Consider the following 20489-nt stretch of genomic DNA (forward strand, 5'->3'; position numbering starts at 1 on the left):
GACGTGGGACATCTCTTGCACCACGCAGGAACCCGCACCTGTCTTCTTTGGTGCATTTCTGTACTATTCTTCCAACCAGAGAATCCACTTTTGCAACTTCATCCAGGTTGGCAGGGGCTCTTGTCCTTCCTTGACTCTTCTTCGACTTCTGGACTCTGTCTCCTCTCTCCACAGGTCTCAGGTCCAGGAATTCCACGTTGGTTTCTTGCACTCTTGCTTGGTTCTTGTATAATTCTTTACCACCTCCTAGTGTGATCTGAGGAAACTTGATGTACTTTAATCCTATTTTCCTGGGCTCTGGGGCGGGGTATTTTACTTAACTTTGGTGTTTTCTTACACTCCCAGCACCCCTCTACACACTACACTTGCCTAGGGGGGAACCAACTTTCGCATTCCACTGTTTTAGTATATGATTTGTGTTGCCCCTAGGCCCATTGCAATCTATTATGTTTTTCACCGTTAATACTATTTTAGGACTATTACTTACCTGATTTTGGTTACTAGTGTATATATTGTGTATAATACTTACCTTCAGAAGGAGTATTACCTCTAAGATATTTTTGGCCTTGTGTCACTAAAATAAAGTACCTTGCTCAATACTGAGTGGTGTCTTATTATTTTTGTATAAGTATTGTGTGACTATAGTGGTATTGCAAGAGCTTTGAATGTCTCCTAGTTCAGCCTTGGCTGCTCTGCTACAGCTACCCCTAGACAGCCTAAGCTGCTAGACACTGCCTACATTTCACTAAGGTGAATCATTGGACCTGGTATAAGGTGTAAGTACCTCTGGTACCCACTACAAACCAGGCCAGCTTCTCACAAACTGCCTTCCAATATTTGTGCATGTGATAGTCATGTGCCATTTATGCGTGCCCTACACCAGCCTTCTTCCATCCACCCAACCATAGGTTCACCTCCTTAAACAAACCTGCTTTGCAACCCTCCCCTCTTGACTCCATCTTGTTTACCTGGTACTATCTACACTAGGGAACCCCTCCACATTCAGTTGTGAGATATATTCATTTGAAAAGTAAAATTGAGGATTATTCTTATACGAAGCTAAAAATAAGGACTACAGTACCTCAGGAATGTATTGCTCTGCAATGAGTGCAACCAAAAGTGAAAGACTGAAACAAAGCAGCTGGAGATTGCAGCTATTCCATTCAGGGACAAAGGGCAACACTCTTGAAAGATGCTGCTACATAATTACCTTACTCCAAAATGGTCAGATACGTGTTAAGTGACTGACCAAGTATGTAATGAAAGTAAGAGATAGATGGGGGCAACTATTGCAAACTGTTCAAGAAGTTAATTATATTCAAACTGAGGAGATGCGAGATCAAGCCTTTAGGTTGTACTGACTGTGAGTGTCCTAAAAATGTAAGCAGTGCATGTGAAGTTCGAATACTCTTAGATTCGTCCCGGGAGCATTAGGAATGGAAGGCACAAACATAATATGTTAACAAGCAACAGCTCTTTTTGACATTTTTGTTTTTAATGCAATGTTGAACAATAAGGCTACACAAGAAATTCTATCTTTATAAGACCGCACTGCAAGAGGCATAAGAAAAATGATGTACGAAAATGGGAAAAGACCACAGCAACATGCTCCTTATAAGAGTGCAAAATTTGTGACTGAGGTTGCATTCTGCTGAACATCTATCGTAACAACTTGATACAAGAATGACACTCAAATTCAGCAATTAAGTTAAATAAAAAATAACATTCACATAACATTTCCCCTACACAGGCAGCGTGGCCAACTAGTATTTTGTGCAGAGGCTTTCCCTGTTTCTTCAAATATGGCAACATTTCAGATAAGTATATTAAATGTTAAAAAATGTTTAAAAAACAACTTAGTTACTCCACTTTCGTAAACCAAGAGCCAATTTAAAATTAAAAAAAAAAAAAAAAGAGACTTACCATTATCATTAGTTAAATTAAGCAAAACTCCAATAATCGCCCTCATGCAGTCCTCCACAGCTTTGCCCACATGATTAGTTACAGAAAACTGAGGCAGAGATTTGGTGTCTACGCAGCAGATGCTATCTTCAGCTCGGTTATATCGCTGGACAAACTGTTCACAATGCTGCAATGCTCTGTAGAAGGATAAAAAGCATATTATTCTTCAGACTTTTGCCCATATTATTAGCAGAATGCTGCTGGCTCACTCGAACATGTCACGAGTGTGTGGGGTGCTAACATTAGCTAAAAGAATGTTATAGATGCAAAAAAAATCTTTCATCTCCGAATATTAAATATATCCCTCATTTGCTTTTCATTTTAGGAGTTATAGCCCTGTCGTGAAATGTGTGTTTTAACCACTGACCTTGTGTTGCACCACTTTGCACTTGGCTTAGCTGCCCACCCTCACATCAGTGTTCACCAGTTACAGACTACATTTTGTATTCAGTTTAGCCTTAGCTTCATTCTGCCCATTGCCTTTATCGTAGCATTAGACACTGCCAAGTTAAAGGCTGCCTGTAATTTTCCACATTGCTAACTGTGCATTCTGTCTTGTTTTTCTTGCTTTTTCTCACCAAGGGTTTTGGTTGATAAGGATGTACTGAGACGGCATGGAACGGCCTTGCTTTGACTTGACATCTTGGGATTGTGGCCAAACCACATGTTATTTTCAAAGCATACCTAAACTAGCCAGCATGTTTGAATCGCAAAAGGAGGATTTTTTCCAGAATGCTCCTTTAGGTTTTTTAAGATATAAAACAAACCCAGTGCGACAGTGAGAGAGTCCGTGGCCTCAATCAGGATTTAGACGGCAGATGCCTGATACAGATTTCCCGTGAGGGTAGAGATCTTTCTCTTTCACAGTCAAACGGGCTCATCGGCTTGCTGGAATGAGAAACATGAAGCACCTGACAGTCCCTACGGTGATTATTTGCTTTGCGTTATAATATAGATACATATATTTGCTGTGTATATTGCAGTAAAGAATCATCTTGGTATGTTTTCATTTCTTTGGTGTGAATATTTGTAAACGTGTGCTGCCAACATGCTAATCTTTTAGGAACCGTGCATAGTGAAATAATAAATGTCTTCTCTGGACTAAGAAGTGCATTCTAGAGACTTTTTGTCAGTGTATGAGTAGCTCAGCTCGGTCATTAGTGAAAATCAAAACAAGCCCAAATTTGAATCTACTGTACATTGTGCAAAAGCTTTTGTGGCCGAATTGGAAACAAGATATATAAAAGTAGTATAAATGGAGTTAATGAGAGATTTTCCTGCCGTCAAAATGTGGCAACTGCCCAGAAAGAGAATAGGTGTTATTTTTTATTCAACAATCAATATAAAAACAATCTTGACACACAAAACAAAGAACTTCAAGTACTTGGAATATCATTCATGTAACTGTTTTCGTTGGTCTATGCAGTTTCCTTTAGAGAATTACAGAGTGATTGATAACCTTCATCATTGTGGCAGTTTCGTTCTTGCACTTTTTGAAAGAAATTTCCTATAATTATCCATTGGCTAAAACAATGACAGGCTACAGTTTTGTATGTAGATGGTAGTGCTAGTGAACCACCAGATAACTACAAACTGCTTGTCGACCAACAATCTAGTGGAAAACAAGTAACTGACTAAAGCGGAGTTTAAAAAAAGAAAAAAGAAAAAAATATCACATTGCTTATTCGTGTGAGAATTAGACAAAAGCATTAGATGGACAGAAAAAGACATTTTCTTGCCAACTAGTCAATCTTGTTAGTTTACTGAACCACTTTAAAACTGAATAAAGGTAACTTACTTGGCTGATGCAGCTATAAGCTGCGAATCTTTGTAAGCAATCAAATAGCTTTGATTTTCTGGATTATGCACAGTGACCTGAAAAAGTAAAGAATATTTGTTACAACTATGATCACACCATAGTATACTGCCTCAAAAGCAGTTTAAATTCAAAACAGGACGTTGTGAGCACTAGTTTGATATACCTGAGAATAAAAGGAATCAGAATTTACAAAAATACATTGCTATGACACTACAATCAAATGGTGGGGCCTAACAAATTAGTTCTAAAAAGTCATCTAGTCTGGAGTACGGTGGTCTTCCAGTAGTGATCTACAAATGTAACTAAAGCCAGCCTTAAGTAAGCAGTTGTCGGGCTATGGGGCATTCCAAGATTGACAGAGATCGTTGCTATTCACTTTCATGAACACCTGAAGGACTAAGGGAAGCAGAACGTACTTGAAGTCTTCTGCTCCAATCATGAACAGCAGATAACATTGTGGGACTGCAGGAAAAGTATATGGAAATATGCATCCTGAAAGCCCAGGGACACCATCCAGGCTCCTTGGCTAAGAGCAAAAAACAAACAATTAAGCCAAGGCATTTAATTGGGAGAGATACAGGCTGGGTATGGGGCCACCATCCTGCTTTAGAGTCTAACACCCACTCAATGGCACCCTCAGATAACAGCCAAATGACCTCCTGCATTAGGAACATGGATTGCTCCTCCGAAAGTCAGGCCCAGGAGGAAGATATGATGGGGGAAGAAATGAAGGGTAGGTCTTAGTCCCTTTGAAAAACTTGTAAGGCACACCTGTTTGACATAATGGCTTGCCAGACACAGACAAAATGTATTCTGCCTCTTACAGGCCAGGTGTGGGCATGTGAGAACAAACTAAAGCAATATGGTAGCCACAACACCAGAAAAGCAACAAGTAGAAGACTGCTGACCTTGCTGGTATGAAGTATTTCACCTGTTGCCAAGCCAACGGTTTGAAAAGGGCTAGGCGAGTTGCTGTAGTACAGGTTGGGAAGACTTTTTTTGTGAGCAAGCCTCCTGGAGCATTCCCTAAACCTACAGCATTGTTGTGAAAATTGCTTAGCTGCTGGTAGTCTCAGCCTTGAGGACATACCTGTAGCACAACAGTCTAAATCTATACAGGGCCTAATCAGACTTTTCACCAATACATCTCAAAGGGCATATTCATTCAGGATGCTTGCATGTCCTGCAAAAACCGAGATGATCTGAACCAGTGTGCAGCCTGAGCAGGATACTAGTGCCCAAAGCTATGCCTATGCAGTGTTTAGGCCAATCGACAGGCTATTTCCTATAATGCACGAGTGTTCCTCACCACGAGACAAATTGTGTTAATGGATCTGACAGCTAAAATAGTCCCCCAAAAAAATTCACTTTCTGAAGTCAATTCTCTCTTATTCTTTCTCAGGAGGATTGGTCATAAAGAAATTGGGATTGACCTTACTTGTTGATTCCAGAGCTACCAGTCTTTCGAATGCAGGGTGTCTGGTGCAGAAGGTTGCCAGATGCAAGTCTGTCTCGCATAGGGACATGTCGACTAACAGGAGGGCAAGGGTATGGCTTTGAACAAGTCGTCACAAGGGCATCAGTAAGAGCCTCATTGAAAGGCAGCAATGGCTCAGGTAAAGTTGCCCTTGGCTGAAGATTCTCAGTCAAAACATTTGTCTTAGTCTCATTAGCATGTTAGAACTTTAGCTGTCCTTTGAGCCACAACTGCAAATGATACTCTTTCTGCCGTTGGCAGTCCAAGTGACGAGTCTAGTTCTGTTTCAAGAGATGCGTCTAGCTCCTTGGCTATCTGTAGATAAAAAAATACAAGGCATCATTAGTAAAGGGTGTGAGAAGTGTGGAGGGTGGATGGATGGAGTTGGCCCCATCAGTGTCCTGAGGGACATTAGATGTGCTAGGCACTAGATCAGAATAAGATTATAAGAGAGCAATAGAGCCTCAAGCCTCTCATAGTACTATTGTACTGTCACAGAAGAACGAGTTACTTACCTTCGGTAACGACTTTTCTGGTGGATACATTAGCTACCTGTGGATTCCTCACCTAATGAATACTCCCATGGCGCCAGCATTCGACGGAAATCTTCTTACTAGTCTCTGCACGTCGACGAGGACGTCACTGTAGCCCACTCGACGCCGTCTGACGTCATACAGGCAATAAGAGGTCCTCGACGACGTGCCGACGTCAGTACCAATCATTTTTTACGTGCATGAGAACAACCAGGCAATGCAATGAAAGAGCAAGGCAACATCCCATTACATTGTAAAAATACACAACATTGCATGAATAACTGTAAATCTTTTATATATATATATAACTCTCTTTTTAAAATATATATACACATCAAGTATATACACAAAGATATATACATATATACATATATAAATATAATATATACAACATCTATTGCACCCTCAAAGACCAAGAGGAGCGTACTCAAGGATTACTTGGTAAGACCAGAAAGGCAACGGGGAGGCGGGTGGGACCGTGAGGAATCCACAGGTAGCTAATGTATCCACCAGAAAAGTCGTTACCGAAGGTAAGTAACTCGTTCTTCTGATGGATACAACTACCTGTGGATTCCTCACCTAATGAATAGAGTCCCAAAGCAGTACCACGCCCGGCGGTGGGTGCCTTAATGGTCAAACCAAGAAATCCTGCAGCACTGACTGTGCAAAATGGCCGTCCCTTCTAACCTCAGAATCCAAACAGTAATGTTTTGCAAAAGTGTGAAGGGACGACCAAGTTGCGGCCTTGCAGATGTCGACCACAGGAACACCTCTGGCCAAGGCCGAAGTGGCCGACTTAGCTCTGGTGGAATGAGCTCTAATGCCCTCAGGAGGATCCTTCTTTGCCAAAGAGTAACAGATTTTAATGCAAAGAACAACCCACCTGGATAGTGTTCTCTTGTGGACTGCCTTTCCTCTCCTCTTGCCCACGTATCCAATAAACAGCTGATCCTCCAGCCTGAAATCCTTTGTTCTATCAATAAAGAAGCTCAACGCGCTCTTTGGGTCCAGACGGTGCAGTCTTTCTTCCTCTTTGGAAGGATGAGGCGGAGGATAGAACGTGGACAAAGTAATTGCCTGAGCCAAATGGAAAGGTGAAACAACCTTCGGGAGGAAAGCAGCCTTGGTCCTCAACACCACCTTATCCCCATAAAAAGTTGTATAAGGGGGCTTTACTGATAAGGCCTGCAACTCACTCACTCTCCTTGCTGATGTTATAGCTATCAGGAAGACTGTTTTTAAAACCAAATACCTTAAGGGGCAAGAATGCATAGGTTCAACAGGGGACCCCATAAGGAAAGTCAGGACCAAGGACAAATCCCATTGCGGCATAACGAATGGCTTTGGAGGATATTTATTTAGAAGACCTTTCAAGAATCTGATAACAATAGGGAATTTAAATAAAGATGGTTGGTCTGGAAGAAATATGAAGGCTGACAAGGCCGATAAATAACCCTTAATGGTAGCCACTGCACAACCTTTCTGCGCTAGAGACAGAGCAAAAGACAAAACGTCCGATAGATGAGCATGCAAAGGATCAATCTGCCTCTCTCCACACCACGCAACAAATCTAGACCATCTATTAGCGTAGATAGATTTAGTGGAGTGTCGCCTGGCCGCTAATATAACATCCACTACCTCAGATGGGAGAGAGAAGGAACTCAGGTTGCCCCGTTCAATCTCCAGGCATGTAGGTGCAGACTCTGGAGGTTGGGGTGTAAAACCTGCCCCTACGACTGCGAGAGGAGGTCTGCCCTGAAAGGGAGACGGAGTGGAGGGCACCTTGAGAGTTGGAGAAGGTCGGAGTACCATACCCTCCTTGGCCAATCCGGAGCTATTAGGATGACTAGAGCCCGGTCCTGGCGAATCTTCCTCAATACTCGAGGAATCAAGGGCATGGGAGGAAACGCGTAAAGCAACTGGCCGCACCAGGTTATTTGAAACGCGTCCCCCAACGCTCCCTGCATCGGATACTGGAGGCTGCAGAATAACGGACAATGCGCGTTCTCTCGAGTGGCAAACAGATCTACCCGAGGAAACCCCCACCTCTGGAAGATTAAACGGACTTGATCTGGATGGAGACGCCACTCGTGGTCTGCCGAGAATTGGCGACTGAGACTGTCCGCACGCACGTTCAAGACTCCGGCCAGATGGTTTGCTATCAAGCAAATCTGATGGTCCTTTGCCCAGGACCATAGTCGAAGAGCTTCTCTGCAGAGAAGGTGTGACCCCACTCCTCCCTGCTTGTTTATGTACCACATCGTGGTAGTATTGTCCGTTAGGACCTGTACCGACTGACCACGAAGGGAAGGGAGGAAGGCCTTGAGAGCCAGACGTACAGCCCGTAACTCTAACAGATTGATGTGAAACATCTGTTCCTCTGGAGACCAAAGGCCTTTGATCTCCAGATCCCCCAGATGAGCTCCCCACCCTAGAGTGGAAGCATCCGTTATGACTGTGGCCACTGGTGGCGACTGCTGGAACAGCTTTCCTTGAGAAAGATTGTTGCTTGCAATCCACCACTTCAAATCCACAGCAGCATCTCTGGAGATCTTGACAGTACTCTCTAGATCCCCTTTGTGTTGAGACCACTGCCTTCGGAGGCACCACTGAAGAGCCCTCATGTGCCAGCGAGCATGCGTGACCAACAGAATGCAGGAGGCAAACAGACCGAGCAGACGAAGGACCTTGAGGACTGGAACTACCGCTCCATTTTGAAACATTGGAACCAAATCCCGAATATCTTGAATCCACTGAGGCGGAGGAAAGGCTCGGTTCAATGTTGTATCCAGTACTGCCCCTATGAACAGGAGGCACTGAGAGGGCTCTAGGTGAGATTTGGGCTCGTTCACCGAAAAACCCAGGTCGAACAACAACTGGGTTGTTGACTGCAGATGATGCGACACAAGCTCCGGGGACTTGGCTTTGATCAACCAGTCGTCCAAGTAAGGGAATACTGCTATCCCCTTCCTTCTGAGTTCTGCCGCAACCACCGACATCACCTTCGTGAAGACTCGAGGTGCTGAAGTAAGACCAAACGGAAGGACCGCAAACTGATAGTGCTGCGATCCCACCACAAACCGGAGATACTTCCTGTGTGACTTGAGTATCGGGATATGAAAGTAAGCATCCTGCAAGTCGACAGACACCATCCAGTCTTCCTTGTTCAACGCCAAAAGCACCTGTGCTAGGGTCAGCATCTTGAACTTTTCCTGCTTGAGGAACCAATTCAAGATCCTCAGGTCCAGGATTGGTCTCAAACGACCATCCTTCTTGGTAATCAGGAAATACCTTGAGTAACATCCTCGACCCCTTTCCTGCTCTGGGACCAACTCCACCGCGCCCTTTGAAAGGAGGGCTTGTACCTCCTGTTCTAGCAACAGGAGGTGTTCTTCTGAACAATAAGAAGGGCGGGGCGGGATGAGGGGCGGGAACTCCCGAAAGGGAAGGGTGTAGCCTTTTCCCACAATACTGAGAACCCAAGTGTCCGTTGTAACAGTCTTCCATTTGGTGAGAAAATGCTGTAATCTTCCCCCTACAGAAGAGGAGTGAGTGGGAAATGGTGGAAGCCTAAGGCTGCTTCCCCTGCTGCACCCCGCCAGAGGATGAGGAAGAGACAGAGTGCTGCTGAGAGGCTCCTCTGGTGCGGACCCTACCTCTCCCTCTAAAAGATCTATAGGGATGGGAAGAGGCAGGTTGCTGATATCTTCCCCGAAAGGAAGAGGAAGAAGAGCCACGCCCAAATCCACGAAACCTCCTAAAAAATCTGGAAGAGGCCGTGGAAGAAGGAGCTTGGAGCCCTAACGACTTAGCCGTGGCCCTGCTCTCCTTAAAACGTTCCAAGGCCGAATCAGCCTTGGCTCCAAACAGTTTGTCCCCATCAAACGGGAGATCCAACAATGTGGACTGTACATCCGCAGAAAAGCCCGAGTTACGGAGCCAGGCCTGCCTCCTTGCCACCACAGTTGTGCCCATTGCTCTGGCTACCGAGTCGGTCGTATCCAGTCCAGTCTGGATAATCTGGGTCGCAGCAGCCTGGGCATTTGAAACAACATCCAAAAGACCCTGGGGAAGCTCTGTAAATGATGAGGAAATGTCATCCATCAGAGCATGAATATACCTCCCCAGGATACAGGTTGCGTTGGTGGCCTTCAACACCAGATTGCAGGACGAAAAAATCTTCTTGGACTGCGCCTCCAGTTTCTTTGAATCTCTGTCCCCAGGCACCGTCGGGAAAGAACCAGGCGCTGACTTGGATGAACAGGAGGCCTGCACCACCAAGCTCTCCGGCGTAGGGTGCCTGGACAGAAAACCAGGGTCAGTTGGAACCGCCCGATACCTCCTGGCCACGGCTCTGTGAACTGCTGGGGAAGATGCCGGCCTCTTCCACACCTCTAACACCGGATCCAGCAGAGCGTCATTAAATGGCAAAAGAGGCTCCGCTGCAGCTGAGGCCGGATGTAGCACCTCTGTTAGAAGGTTTTGTTTAGCCTCCACCACCGGCAAAGGCAGGTCCAAAAAACTAGCTGCCTTCCGTACCACTGCGTGAAAGGAAGCAGCCTCCTCAGTATATTCTCCCGGGGACGAAAGATCCCACTCAGGGGAAGTGTCCAGCCCACTGGCCGACTCCAGACCACGCAGCCCATCACCCGAGTCCTCTAGCTCTCCTTCCTCCAGGGCTCGTTGGTACTCCTGCTCCTCTAATACACGGAGAGCACGTCTCCTCGAATGAAGCCGTTGTTCAATACGCGGAGTCGACAATGCCTCCGCCGAAGTCGAAGAACGGCGCCGATCTTCAGAAGCCACCGACGCCGCATCCGGCGCCACAGGTAACTTCGGCGCCGACGAAAGAGCAGTCGAAGCAGATGGACCCACCGGAGTCACAGGCCGAAATCCCGACGTCGACGGGATGGAAATCCCCGGGGCCAATCCCTCTGAAGCCACCGGCGCTGACACCGGCGCCGAGCCCACGTTCCCAAAAGGGAGAAAGGGCATAAAGGGTGCCGGCCGAAGAGGCGCAGGATCACCCAATGAAAAGGCCAAAGGCCCAGCCGGAGCACCCCCTGGAGCCATCTGTTGGAAGATGGCATACATCGCATTCAAGAATGCGGAACTATCGGCTCCAGGGGTGGGAAAAGCCGGATACTGGGGTGCCTGTCTCGGAGGCGACCCCGACGCCGGCCTCGACGTCTGCGACGCCGGAGATAACACCTGAGGCTCCAATACCTCAATCACCGACGCCTGTCCAGGTGAAGTCGGAGACGCCGGAGAGGGCAACGGCGTCGAAGGATGCGGCGTAACCGTGGGACTGATCTCCCATGTCCTTCGGCGCCGATCCGAAGACCTGGAACGAGTCTCCTTTGAATGACGCCGAGATTCTCTACGGCGCCGGGAGTCTCGATGACGCCGATGTCTTGGCGAAGAAGACTTCTTGTGATGCTTCTCCTTCAATTTCGCCATAAACAGCTTCGCCTCACGTTCCTTGAGGGCCTTTGGATTCATGTGCTGGCATGAATCACAAGTCGAGACTTTGTGGTCAGAGCTCAAACACCAAAGGCAGTCGGAATGAGGATCCGTCACTGATATCTTGCCTCCACACTCACGACAAGGCTTGAATCCAGACTTTCTCTGCGACATTATTACCACAGCGAAAGACTACGCAGCAAAAATACACTGTAACCACAAAAGTAACAGTTGCTCCCTCGAAGATAACCGTTTCGAATGCACGGAAAAAAGGGAACTGACGTCGGCACGTCGTCGAGGACCTCTTATTGCCTGTATGACGTCAGACGGCGTCGCGTGGGCTAGAGTGACGTCCTCGTCGACGTGCAGAGACTAGTAAGAAGATTTCCGTCGAATGCTGGCGCCATGGGAGTATTCATTAGGTGAGGAATCCACAGGTAGTTGTATCCATCAGAAGTCTTGGATTAGAATCAAGCTACATAATTATGGGTTGTGCTGCTGTAATTTCGTACCGCAACATGGGCCTGGAGCAGGCAGACATCAGTTCAGGGTTAGAGATGCTGGTGCATGTCTAGAGGCCATGATGGTATCAGAGTGGTCCTGATAGCAGTTCATGGGGTCAGACTGTAGGGAGCAGAGCAGTTAGCAGTGCTAGTAGAGTACCCTGCAACTCTGTGGGGGGTTGAAGGTGTACCAGAGGGAGACAAAATGTCACTAAAGATCCACAGCAGGGCCTCTTTGAAGATCACCATCTTCTGAGGTGCCTTAGATGGCTGAAGAAGTTTGAGCAGGCTGAGGCTAACTGGTGCCTGGGATGGGTTCGAGTCAGAAGGACTAATCTCCATCTTGCGGCCCCCAGGCCCCCTCACTAGACTTAGAAAAGCATTATTGGATCCAAATTAGCACTTTTTTCGACTGTCTGAAAGACTTCAACCAGAAAGTGGACTTTTTGAAGGAGCAGCATTGAGACTGTAACCATGACTTGCAGTGAGAACTGTGCTTTGTCCACTACAGGGAATAGGCAGCCCACTGTTGGGGGTTCAAGTTAACCCCAAACACCCAGCAACACAGGGCCGGTAAAGTGCAGAGGTCAATGAGGGGCCCAAGTAACAGATGCCTATGGAGATTAGGAGTGCTCTGGTTCCAGTCCGCTAGCAGGTAAGTGCCTGTGTCCTCAGGGAGCAGACCAGGGGTGTTCTGTAGAGCATGTGGGGGTGGGTGGGGGGGGGGGGGGGAGGAGGAGAGGGGGCGTCCAAAAAATGGTACACAAAATACACCCTCAGCGGCACAGGGGCGGCTGGGTGCAGTGTGCAAACAAGGCGTCAGGTTTTGCACTGAAATTAATGGAGGGACCCAGGAGTCACTCTGGTGATGCAGGCAGGACACAGGGGGGCTTCTCGGGCCAGTCACCGACTGGGAAAAGGTGAGAGCCGCCTGCTGGTTACTGCTGCACCGGTAGTTGGTTCCTCACGGGCCTGGGGGCTGTGGGTGCAGCGCTTCTCCAGGCGTTGTGTTTCTTTGTTACCGGGCAGTCACGGTCAAGGGGGTCCTCTGGATTCCCTCTGCAGGCGTCGTCGTGGGGGTGCAGGGAGGTCGGCTCAGGGTGGATACATCGGAGTCACCTGGTGGCCCTGGTTTCTCTCGACACGGGCCAGGGGCGTCAGGTGCAGAGTGGTGGGGACTCTGGGGTGAGGTTAGAGTCCCTTTAAAGAAGGTTTCTTCTAGTTGCTTTGGACAGAGCTGCTGTCCACAGGAGTTTCTTGGTCCTTTGGAGATGCAGGGCAGTCCTCTGAGTCGGCAGAGGTTGCTGGGCCCGCAGGATGCGTCGCTGTTGCAGGTCCTTTGAATCAGGATACAGGCTGGTAGGGCTGGGGCCAAAGCAGTTGTCTTCCTTCTTCTCTGCGGGGTTTTAAGGTCAGCAGTCTTTCTTCTTCTTAGGTTGTCAGGAATCTGATTTCCTGGGTTCAGGGTCACCCCTAAATACTAAATTTAGGGGTGTGTTAGGGCTGAGGGCAGTAGCTAATGGCTGTCCCTGAGGGTGGCTCCTTGTGTCTCGTCCCTTTGGGGAGGGGGCCACATCCCTATTCCTATTGGGCTAAATCCTCCAAAACAAGATGGAGGATTTCCTAAGGCAGGGGGTCAAATCAGCTCTGGTCACCTTAGAGGCTGTCCTGGTTGAGGGGGTGACTCCTCCTTGTTTTTCTCATTATTGCCTCCAGACTTGCCGCCAAAAGTTGGGGCATCACCCCTAGCTGGAGTACCCTGGGGTGCTGTAACAGCAGGCTTGAGCCTTTGAAGCTCACTGCCAGGTGTTACAGTTCCTGCAGGGGGTAGTGTGAAGCACCGCCACCCAGGACAAGCTTTGTTCCTGGTTACAGAGTGCACAAAGGCACTCACCCCATTGGGCCAGAAAATAGTATGGAAGTGGCAGGCTGGCAGAGACCGGTCAGCCTAGCACTAGCAGTTGAGCTGGCATGCAGGGGGCATCTCTAAGATGCCCTCTGTGTGCATTTCTCAATGAATCCCACACTGGCATTAGTGGGGATTCATTGTGCTGAGTAGTTTGATACCGAACTCCCCAGTATTCAGTGTAGCCATTATGGGACTGTGGAGTTTGAGTTTGACAAATTTGCAGACCATATACTCAGTATGGCTACCATGCACTTACAATGTCTAAGAATTGACTTAGACACTGTGGGGGCATATTGCTCATGCAGCTATGCCCTCACCTGTGGTATAGTGCACCCTGCCTTAGGGCTGTAAGGCCTGCTGGAGGGGTGACTTACCTATGCCACAGGCAGTGGGTTGTAGGCATGGCACCCTGAGGGGAGTGCCATGTCAGTCTGTTTCTCCGCACCAGCACACACAAGCTGTGAGGCAGTGTCATGTGCTGAGTGAGGGGTCCCCAGGGTGGAATAATGCATGTTACAGCCCTTAGAGACCCTTCCCTAGCGACAGGTCCCTTGGTACCAGGGGTACCTTCTGCAAGGGACTTATCTGTGTACCAGGGCTGGGCCAATTGTGGAGACAAAGGTACAGTTTTAGGGAAAGGACACTGGTGCTGGGGCCTGGTTAGCAGAGTCACAGCACACTTTCAATCAAAGCCTGCATCAACAAAAGGCAAAATGTTAGGGGGTAACCATGCCAACAGTGTCAATTTCCTACATTGTCAATCAACATCAAGTGTTATATCTCAAATACACCACACAGATACTCAGGAAAGTCTCACGTAAACATAATAGGGAAAAAAGGACTAATTTATTTTCTTTACAATTCAAGGAGGAAGAACCAATGAATGCAGAGATCACGGAATTAAAGTAGAAAGTACTAATGGGGCGAAGAGGAAAAAAGCAGCAAATCATGACACTTCTGGTCCATCCTAATGTGAAGTCAGACTGGCCAAAAGACCACCGGGCTTCAGAAGGCCTAGCTGACTGACTCAGTAGGACCACAAACAGAAATAGGACACCATCCCCCAGCAACAGGACTCATTCAAAATGTGGACACCTCTCAGTGATTGATGGATCCACCATTTAGTGCACCATTTAAATACTCATCACCTAATGTTTAAAAAAAATAAAAAAATGACATTGGGCTGCTTTATGGCTTCTGTCAAGTACATATAATCAACAATTTAATATGGAATGGTGTGTGATTATAGTGCAGATGATGTGCTGAAAATAAAAAAAATGTAGGAAAGCACCCTTTTTGGCATGGTTAGCCCCCCCACTTTTTGCCTGGCACCTGAGGTAACTTCGACTGTTAGTGCACTGGGTCCCTGCTAACCAGGTTTCCAGTGCCAGACTTCTTTCCCAAAACTGCACAGTTGTTTTGCACAATTGGCACACTGTTTAGCACCCACAGTAAGTCCCTAGTAAATGGTACCCCTGGTACCTAGGGCACCATGGAAGAATTCCAGGAGCAGCAGCACCAGTTGTACCACCCCTAGGGACCTCTCACCAAACCCACTCAATGCTGCCATTTCAAAATGGGTGTGTTGGTGCAGGTCAAAAGTGAAAACACGACCTGTCACACACCCCGTGTGCCAGGTTCCCTACCACTGTATGTGCCAGGTTTAAGTCACCCCTAAAGCAGGGTGCATCCTGACATGTGGGGGGCATATGTGCATGAGGACATATGCCCGTGCTATGTTTGTAGATTATGAGACACAGTAAGTGAACAGGGAAGCCCTTTTAAATGCCTGTGCTGGACAATGGTCACCACGACTCTCCCCAGCTATATGATGACTTCTCTGAATATAGGGATGTTTGGTATCAAATATCAAACATCCCTGATTCAAGTGAGGTTTTTATTAACTGCACCCAGAGGGCATCTCAGAGGTACACAATGAAAGCCTACCAGCTACAAGTGTGTTGACTGACTGGTCCTGACCAGTTCAGCCACCTTAGACACGTTTCTGGCCCCCCCCACCCCCACCCCCAAGAGATAGCCAGTGTCTCGAGGGCCAGAAACAAAAGCCTTCACCGGGCGTTAGCACCTCACCCAGGCAAGATGGACATTCCAGGGTGGGGAGCTTCAAAGGCCTAATCGCCTTTATAATGTGACTCATGTCTCTCTAGATGGCGGCTATGATCAACCTCCCTGTCCTGACCCCATTTCTGGTGTCAGAACCACAAGTTGCCTGCAGCTCTGCAAGCAGGCCCCTCCTTTCCAGCCGCGGCCCTGTGGTGAGAGAAAACAGGACATCTTCAGCAACCACTGCACCCATCGCCCTCAACCCAATTTGAGGTAGGTCAACGATGTCCTCCGACTCCCCTGAGCTCCAGTCCACCCTGGCTTTACCCCTGATGGACTCCCCGACGACACCTGCAGCCTCAACACACCGGACCACCTGAACAGGAGTAGTCCCGGACGGAGAAACCCGATGCCTAATAACACCCTTGCAACTGTCTGCCCTGGAGAAGGGGGCCAAAAGTGCATTTATGTCCCCGAGCACCCCATGTCTACAACCTACCTGGATGTTGTCCCTGGAGTGATCTGCTAGTGTGGTCTTGATCAGTGCCCAGTACTTACCTGAACTCTATGTGACTGGTCTCGTAAGTCCTTAACTGTGTGTTTGCTGAACATTGTTTTCCTCCATAGGTTAACACTGAAGAACTCTGAAATTGCACAGTCGATTTTTTGAAATTAAGAAGTATTTATATTTGAAAATGTACTTGCCTAACAACGAAGTTCTTGGGTTTAAAATGGAAAATGTCACTTACCCAGTGTACATCTGTTTGTGGCATGTAGTGCTGCAGATTTACATGCTATGAATTATTCTGCCATCTAGTGTTGGGCTCGGAGTGTTACAAGTTGTTTTTCTTCGAAGAAGTCTTTTCGGATTCACGGGATCGAGTGACTCCTCCACTCTGTCATACTGCACATAGGCATCTTGTTAGATTGTTTTCCCGCAAAAGGAAGGAGTGATAGAGTGTAATATAAATGTTGTATAGAAATAGTAATTAAGAATAATGTCCATGCAAATGTAAATGTATATACATATGTACAACAGAGAAAAACTGCAACAACTACAGGCTTCCGGGGAGGAGGAAGGGTGCATGTGAATCTGCAGCACTACATGCCATGAACAGATGTACACTGGGTAAGTGACATTTTCCGTTCAATGGCATCTGTAGCTGCAAATACACATGCTATGCATAGACTACAAAGCAGTTACTCTCCCCCAAAAATGCGGTGTCTAGCCTGTAGGAGTTGGAGTTGTTTGAAATAATGTTCTTAAGACAGCTTGATAAAAAATGGCCTGCTGCCTTGAAAATACATCTACACAATAATGCTTTGTAAATGTGTGTGGTGTAGACCATGTGGCAGCTTTACATATGTCTGCCATTGGTATGTTTCCTAAAAATGCCATAGACACACCGTTCTTCCTAGTGGAGTGTGCTTCAGGTGTGATTAAAAGTTGTCTTTTTGCCTTAATGCTACACGTGTGTTTAAATGTAACAATCCTTGCTTAGAGATAGGATTCATTTTATGTGGTTGTTGAAAGGCAACGAAAAGCGGTTTTGTTTTTCAGTATTCTTTTGTTCTATCTATATAGAACATTAGAGCTCTTTTAAGGTCAAGAGTGTGAAGGGCTCTTTCTGCAATTGAATCTGGCTGTGGAAAGAAGACTGGCAATTTCCACTGTTTGGGTTATGTGAAAAGGTAATACCACTTTTAGCAGAAATTTTGGATTAGTTCTAAGTACAACTTTATGTTTGTGTACTTGGAAAAAAGGTTCTTCAAGAGTGAATGCTTGTATTTCACTAACTCTGGCCAATGAAGTAATGCCCACTAGGAAAGCAACTTTCCATGTTAATAATTGAATCTCAGAAGAATGCATTGGTTCAAAGGGTGGGCCCATTAGTCTGGTGAGTACAGTATTGCGATTCCAAGTAGTAACAGGTGGTGTTCTAGGTGGAATAATATGTTTTAGTCCTTCCATGAAGGCTTTTATAACTGGGACTCTAAAGAGAGGTATGTTGAATAGTTTGCAAGTATACTGATATTGCAGTAAGATGGATTTTAATACATGAGAAGGCTAGATTTGACTTCTGCAAATGCAGTAGATAGCATACAATATCTTGTATTGATGCTGTAAGTGGGTCAGTATTTTAAAATTGACAGTAATAAACAAATCTTTCCCATTTGTTAGGATAGCATTTCCTAGTTGTAGGCTTGTGTGCGAACTTCCATGCATTCTAACGGAAGTTGTAAGTATCCAAATTCTATGACTTCAGGAGCCAAATCGCCAAGTTGAGAGCACTGGGATTTGAATGTCTGATTTGTCCTTTGTTTTGTGTTAAAAAATCCGGTCTGTTTGGAAGTGTGGAATGAGGTACTACTGACAGGTCTAGGAGTGTTGTGTACCAATGTTGTCACGCCCATGTTGGGGCTATGAGTATCATGGTGAGAGAGGTCTGACGTAGTTTGTTGACCAGAAAGGGAAGTAGTGGGAGAGGGGGAAAAGCGTAAGCAAATATCCCTGACCAGCTGATCCATAGAGCATTGCCCTTGGATAGAGGATGTGGGTGTCTGGAGGCTAAGTTATAGCATTTTGCGTTTTCGCTTGTTGCAAATAAGTCTATTTTTGGTGTTCCCCACTTTTGAAAGTACTATTGAAGTACCTGAAAGTGAATCTCCCATTCGTTTATCTGTTGGTGTGTCCAGCTCAGGAGATCCGCAAGCTGATTGTGTATTCTTGGAATGTATTCTGCTAGTAGATGAATGCGATTGTTAAGTGCCCATTTCCATATTGTTTGGGCTAAAAGGGACAGTCAAGATGAATGTGTCCCGTCTTGGTTGTTGAGGTAATACATGGTCGTCATATTGTCTGTTTTTATCAAAACAGTCTTGTGTTTCAGAAGTGGTCGAAACGCTTTTAGGGCAAGGAACACAGCTAATAAATCAAAATGGTTTACGTGATAATTTGCTGTTTTGAATCCCATTCCCCTTTAATGGTAAGGTTGTTGCGATGAGCTCTCAAACCTATCATTGATGCATCTGTTATTGTGGTTTGAGGCACAGGGTCTTAAAAATGACCGCCCCTTTGATAAATTGCTGAGATCCCACCATTGAAAGGACTTGTGCATTTGTCGGTCTAACAAGACTAAATCTTGCAATTGACCCTGTGCTTGAGACCATTGGTGTGAGAGGCACTGCTGTAGTGTCCTCATGTTTAGTCTTGCATGCAGTACTATTGCTATGCAGGGTGCAATCATTCCTAACAGTTTCATGATGAATCTTACAGTGTATTGTTGATTTGGCTGCATTTCTGGTGTGAGATTTTGGAAAGCTTGTATCCTTTGTGCATTTGGATAGGCTAAAGCTTTTTGCGTATTGAGAGTAGCACCTAGCTAAGGTTGCACCTTTGATGGGATTTTTGTTAGTTGAGAGTTATCCCTAGTCTAGCTATATTCTCTATTGTGTAATGAGTGTGTTTACACTGTATAAAATTGCTTGATTTTATTAGCCAATCATCTAGATACGGAAAGACATGTATGTGTTGCCTTCTTAGGTAGCCTGCTACTACCGCTAGACATTTTGTGAATACCCTTGGAGCTGTTATGCCGAATGGTAGAACTTTGAATTGATAATGTTTTCCTGCTATCACAAATCTTAGGTATCTTCTGTGAGCTGGATGGATGGGTACATGGAAATACGCATCTCTGAGGTCTAATGCAGTCATGTAGTCTTGTTTTTGAAGTAGTGGAATGACGTCCTGCAGAGTTACCATGTGAAAGTGTTCTGACAGGATATATAGATTTAGGGATCTGAGGTCTAGGACGGGCCTCAGAGTGCTATCCTTTTTGGGAATGAGGAAGTATAGTGAGTATACTCCTGTTCCTTGTTGAGAATGTGGGACCAATACTACTGCCTGATTTAGTAGTAGTGATTATACTTCTTGTGGTAATAGAACATTGTGTTCTGGGGACAGCTTATGATAACGTGAGTAATGTTTGGAGGGGTAGAAATCAATTCTAGGCAATAGCCATTGTGGATAATTGACAATACTGATTGGTCTATGGTGATATTTTGATATTGGGAGTGGAATTGCTGCAGTCTGCCCCCAACAGGAGATGTGTGGGGTTGAGGGATGGTAAATAAGTCACTGTTTAAATGGGGTATTGGCTTGTTTTGAGGCCTGGAACTTGCCTCTGGTTCTAAAGTATTGACCTCTGTAAGAACCTCTAAATCCCCCTCTCTGGTACTGCTGTTGCCCTTGTTTTGCCTGGGAGGTAGAAGCCTCTGTGGATTGTGGCTTGAATCCTCCTCTAAATTGTTGGCTATGATAGGAGCCTCTGTAAGGTGTTGTATATAAGGCTCCCATTGCTTTGGCAGTGTCTGAGTCTTTTCTGAGTTATTCTATGGCAGTGTTAACCTCAGGGCCAAACAGGTGTTTTTTATTGAAAGGCATATTCAGCACTGCCTGCTGTATTTCTGGTTTAAAACCAGAGGAACGTAGCCATGCGTGTCTGCGTATAGTGATGGCAGTATTCACGCACTAGCTGCTGTATCTGCAGCATCAAGGGCAGACCGTATTTGGCTGTTACTTATGGCCTGACCCTCTTCCACAATCTGTTGTGCTCCCTTTTGGTGTTCTTTTGGCAGGTGTTGTAGGAGTTCCTGCATCTTGTCCCTGTGGGCTCTATCATACCTTGCTAGCAAGGCTTGCAAGTTTGCAATTCACCATTGGTTAGCAGCTTGTGTTGCTACCCTCTTGCCAGCAGCA

The 20489-nt window shown here is 46.2% G+C and overlaps 1 protein-coding gene across 4 annotated transcripts in view; it reads right to left on the minus strand.

The window, feature by feature from the left end:
- WAPL (WAPL cohesin release factor) overlaps window positions 1-20489 on the minus strand; it is a 769297-nt gene that overhangs the window by 362560 nt on the left and 386248 nt on the right. For all 4 annotated transcript variants that reach the window (XM_069240591.1, XM_069240593.1, XM_069240590.1 and 1 more), the window contains exons 12-13: window positions 3761-3837; window positions 1924-2099 (exon numbers count right to left, since the gene is read on the minus strand). In XM_069240591.1, coding sequence (XP_069096692.1) covers window positions 1924-2099; window positions 3761-3837 — 253 coding nt within the window. The remainder of the gene's footprint in view (window positions 1-1923; window positions 2100-3760; window positions 3838-20489) is intronic.

Source organism: Pleurodeles waltl, chromosome 6, assembly GCF_031143425.1.
Source record: "Pleurodeles waltl isolate 20211129_DDA chromosome 6, aPleWal1.hap1.20221129, whole genome shotgun sequence".
In the NCBI taxonomy this organism is placed as follows: Eukaryota; Metazoa; Chordata; class Amphibia; order Caudata; family Salamandridae; genus Pleurodeles; species Pleurodeles waltl.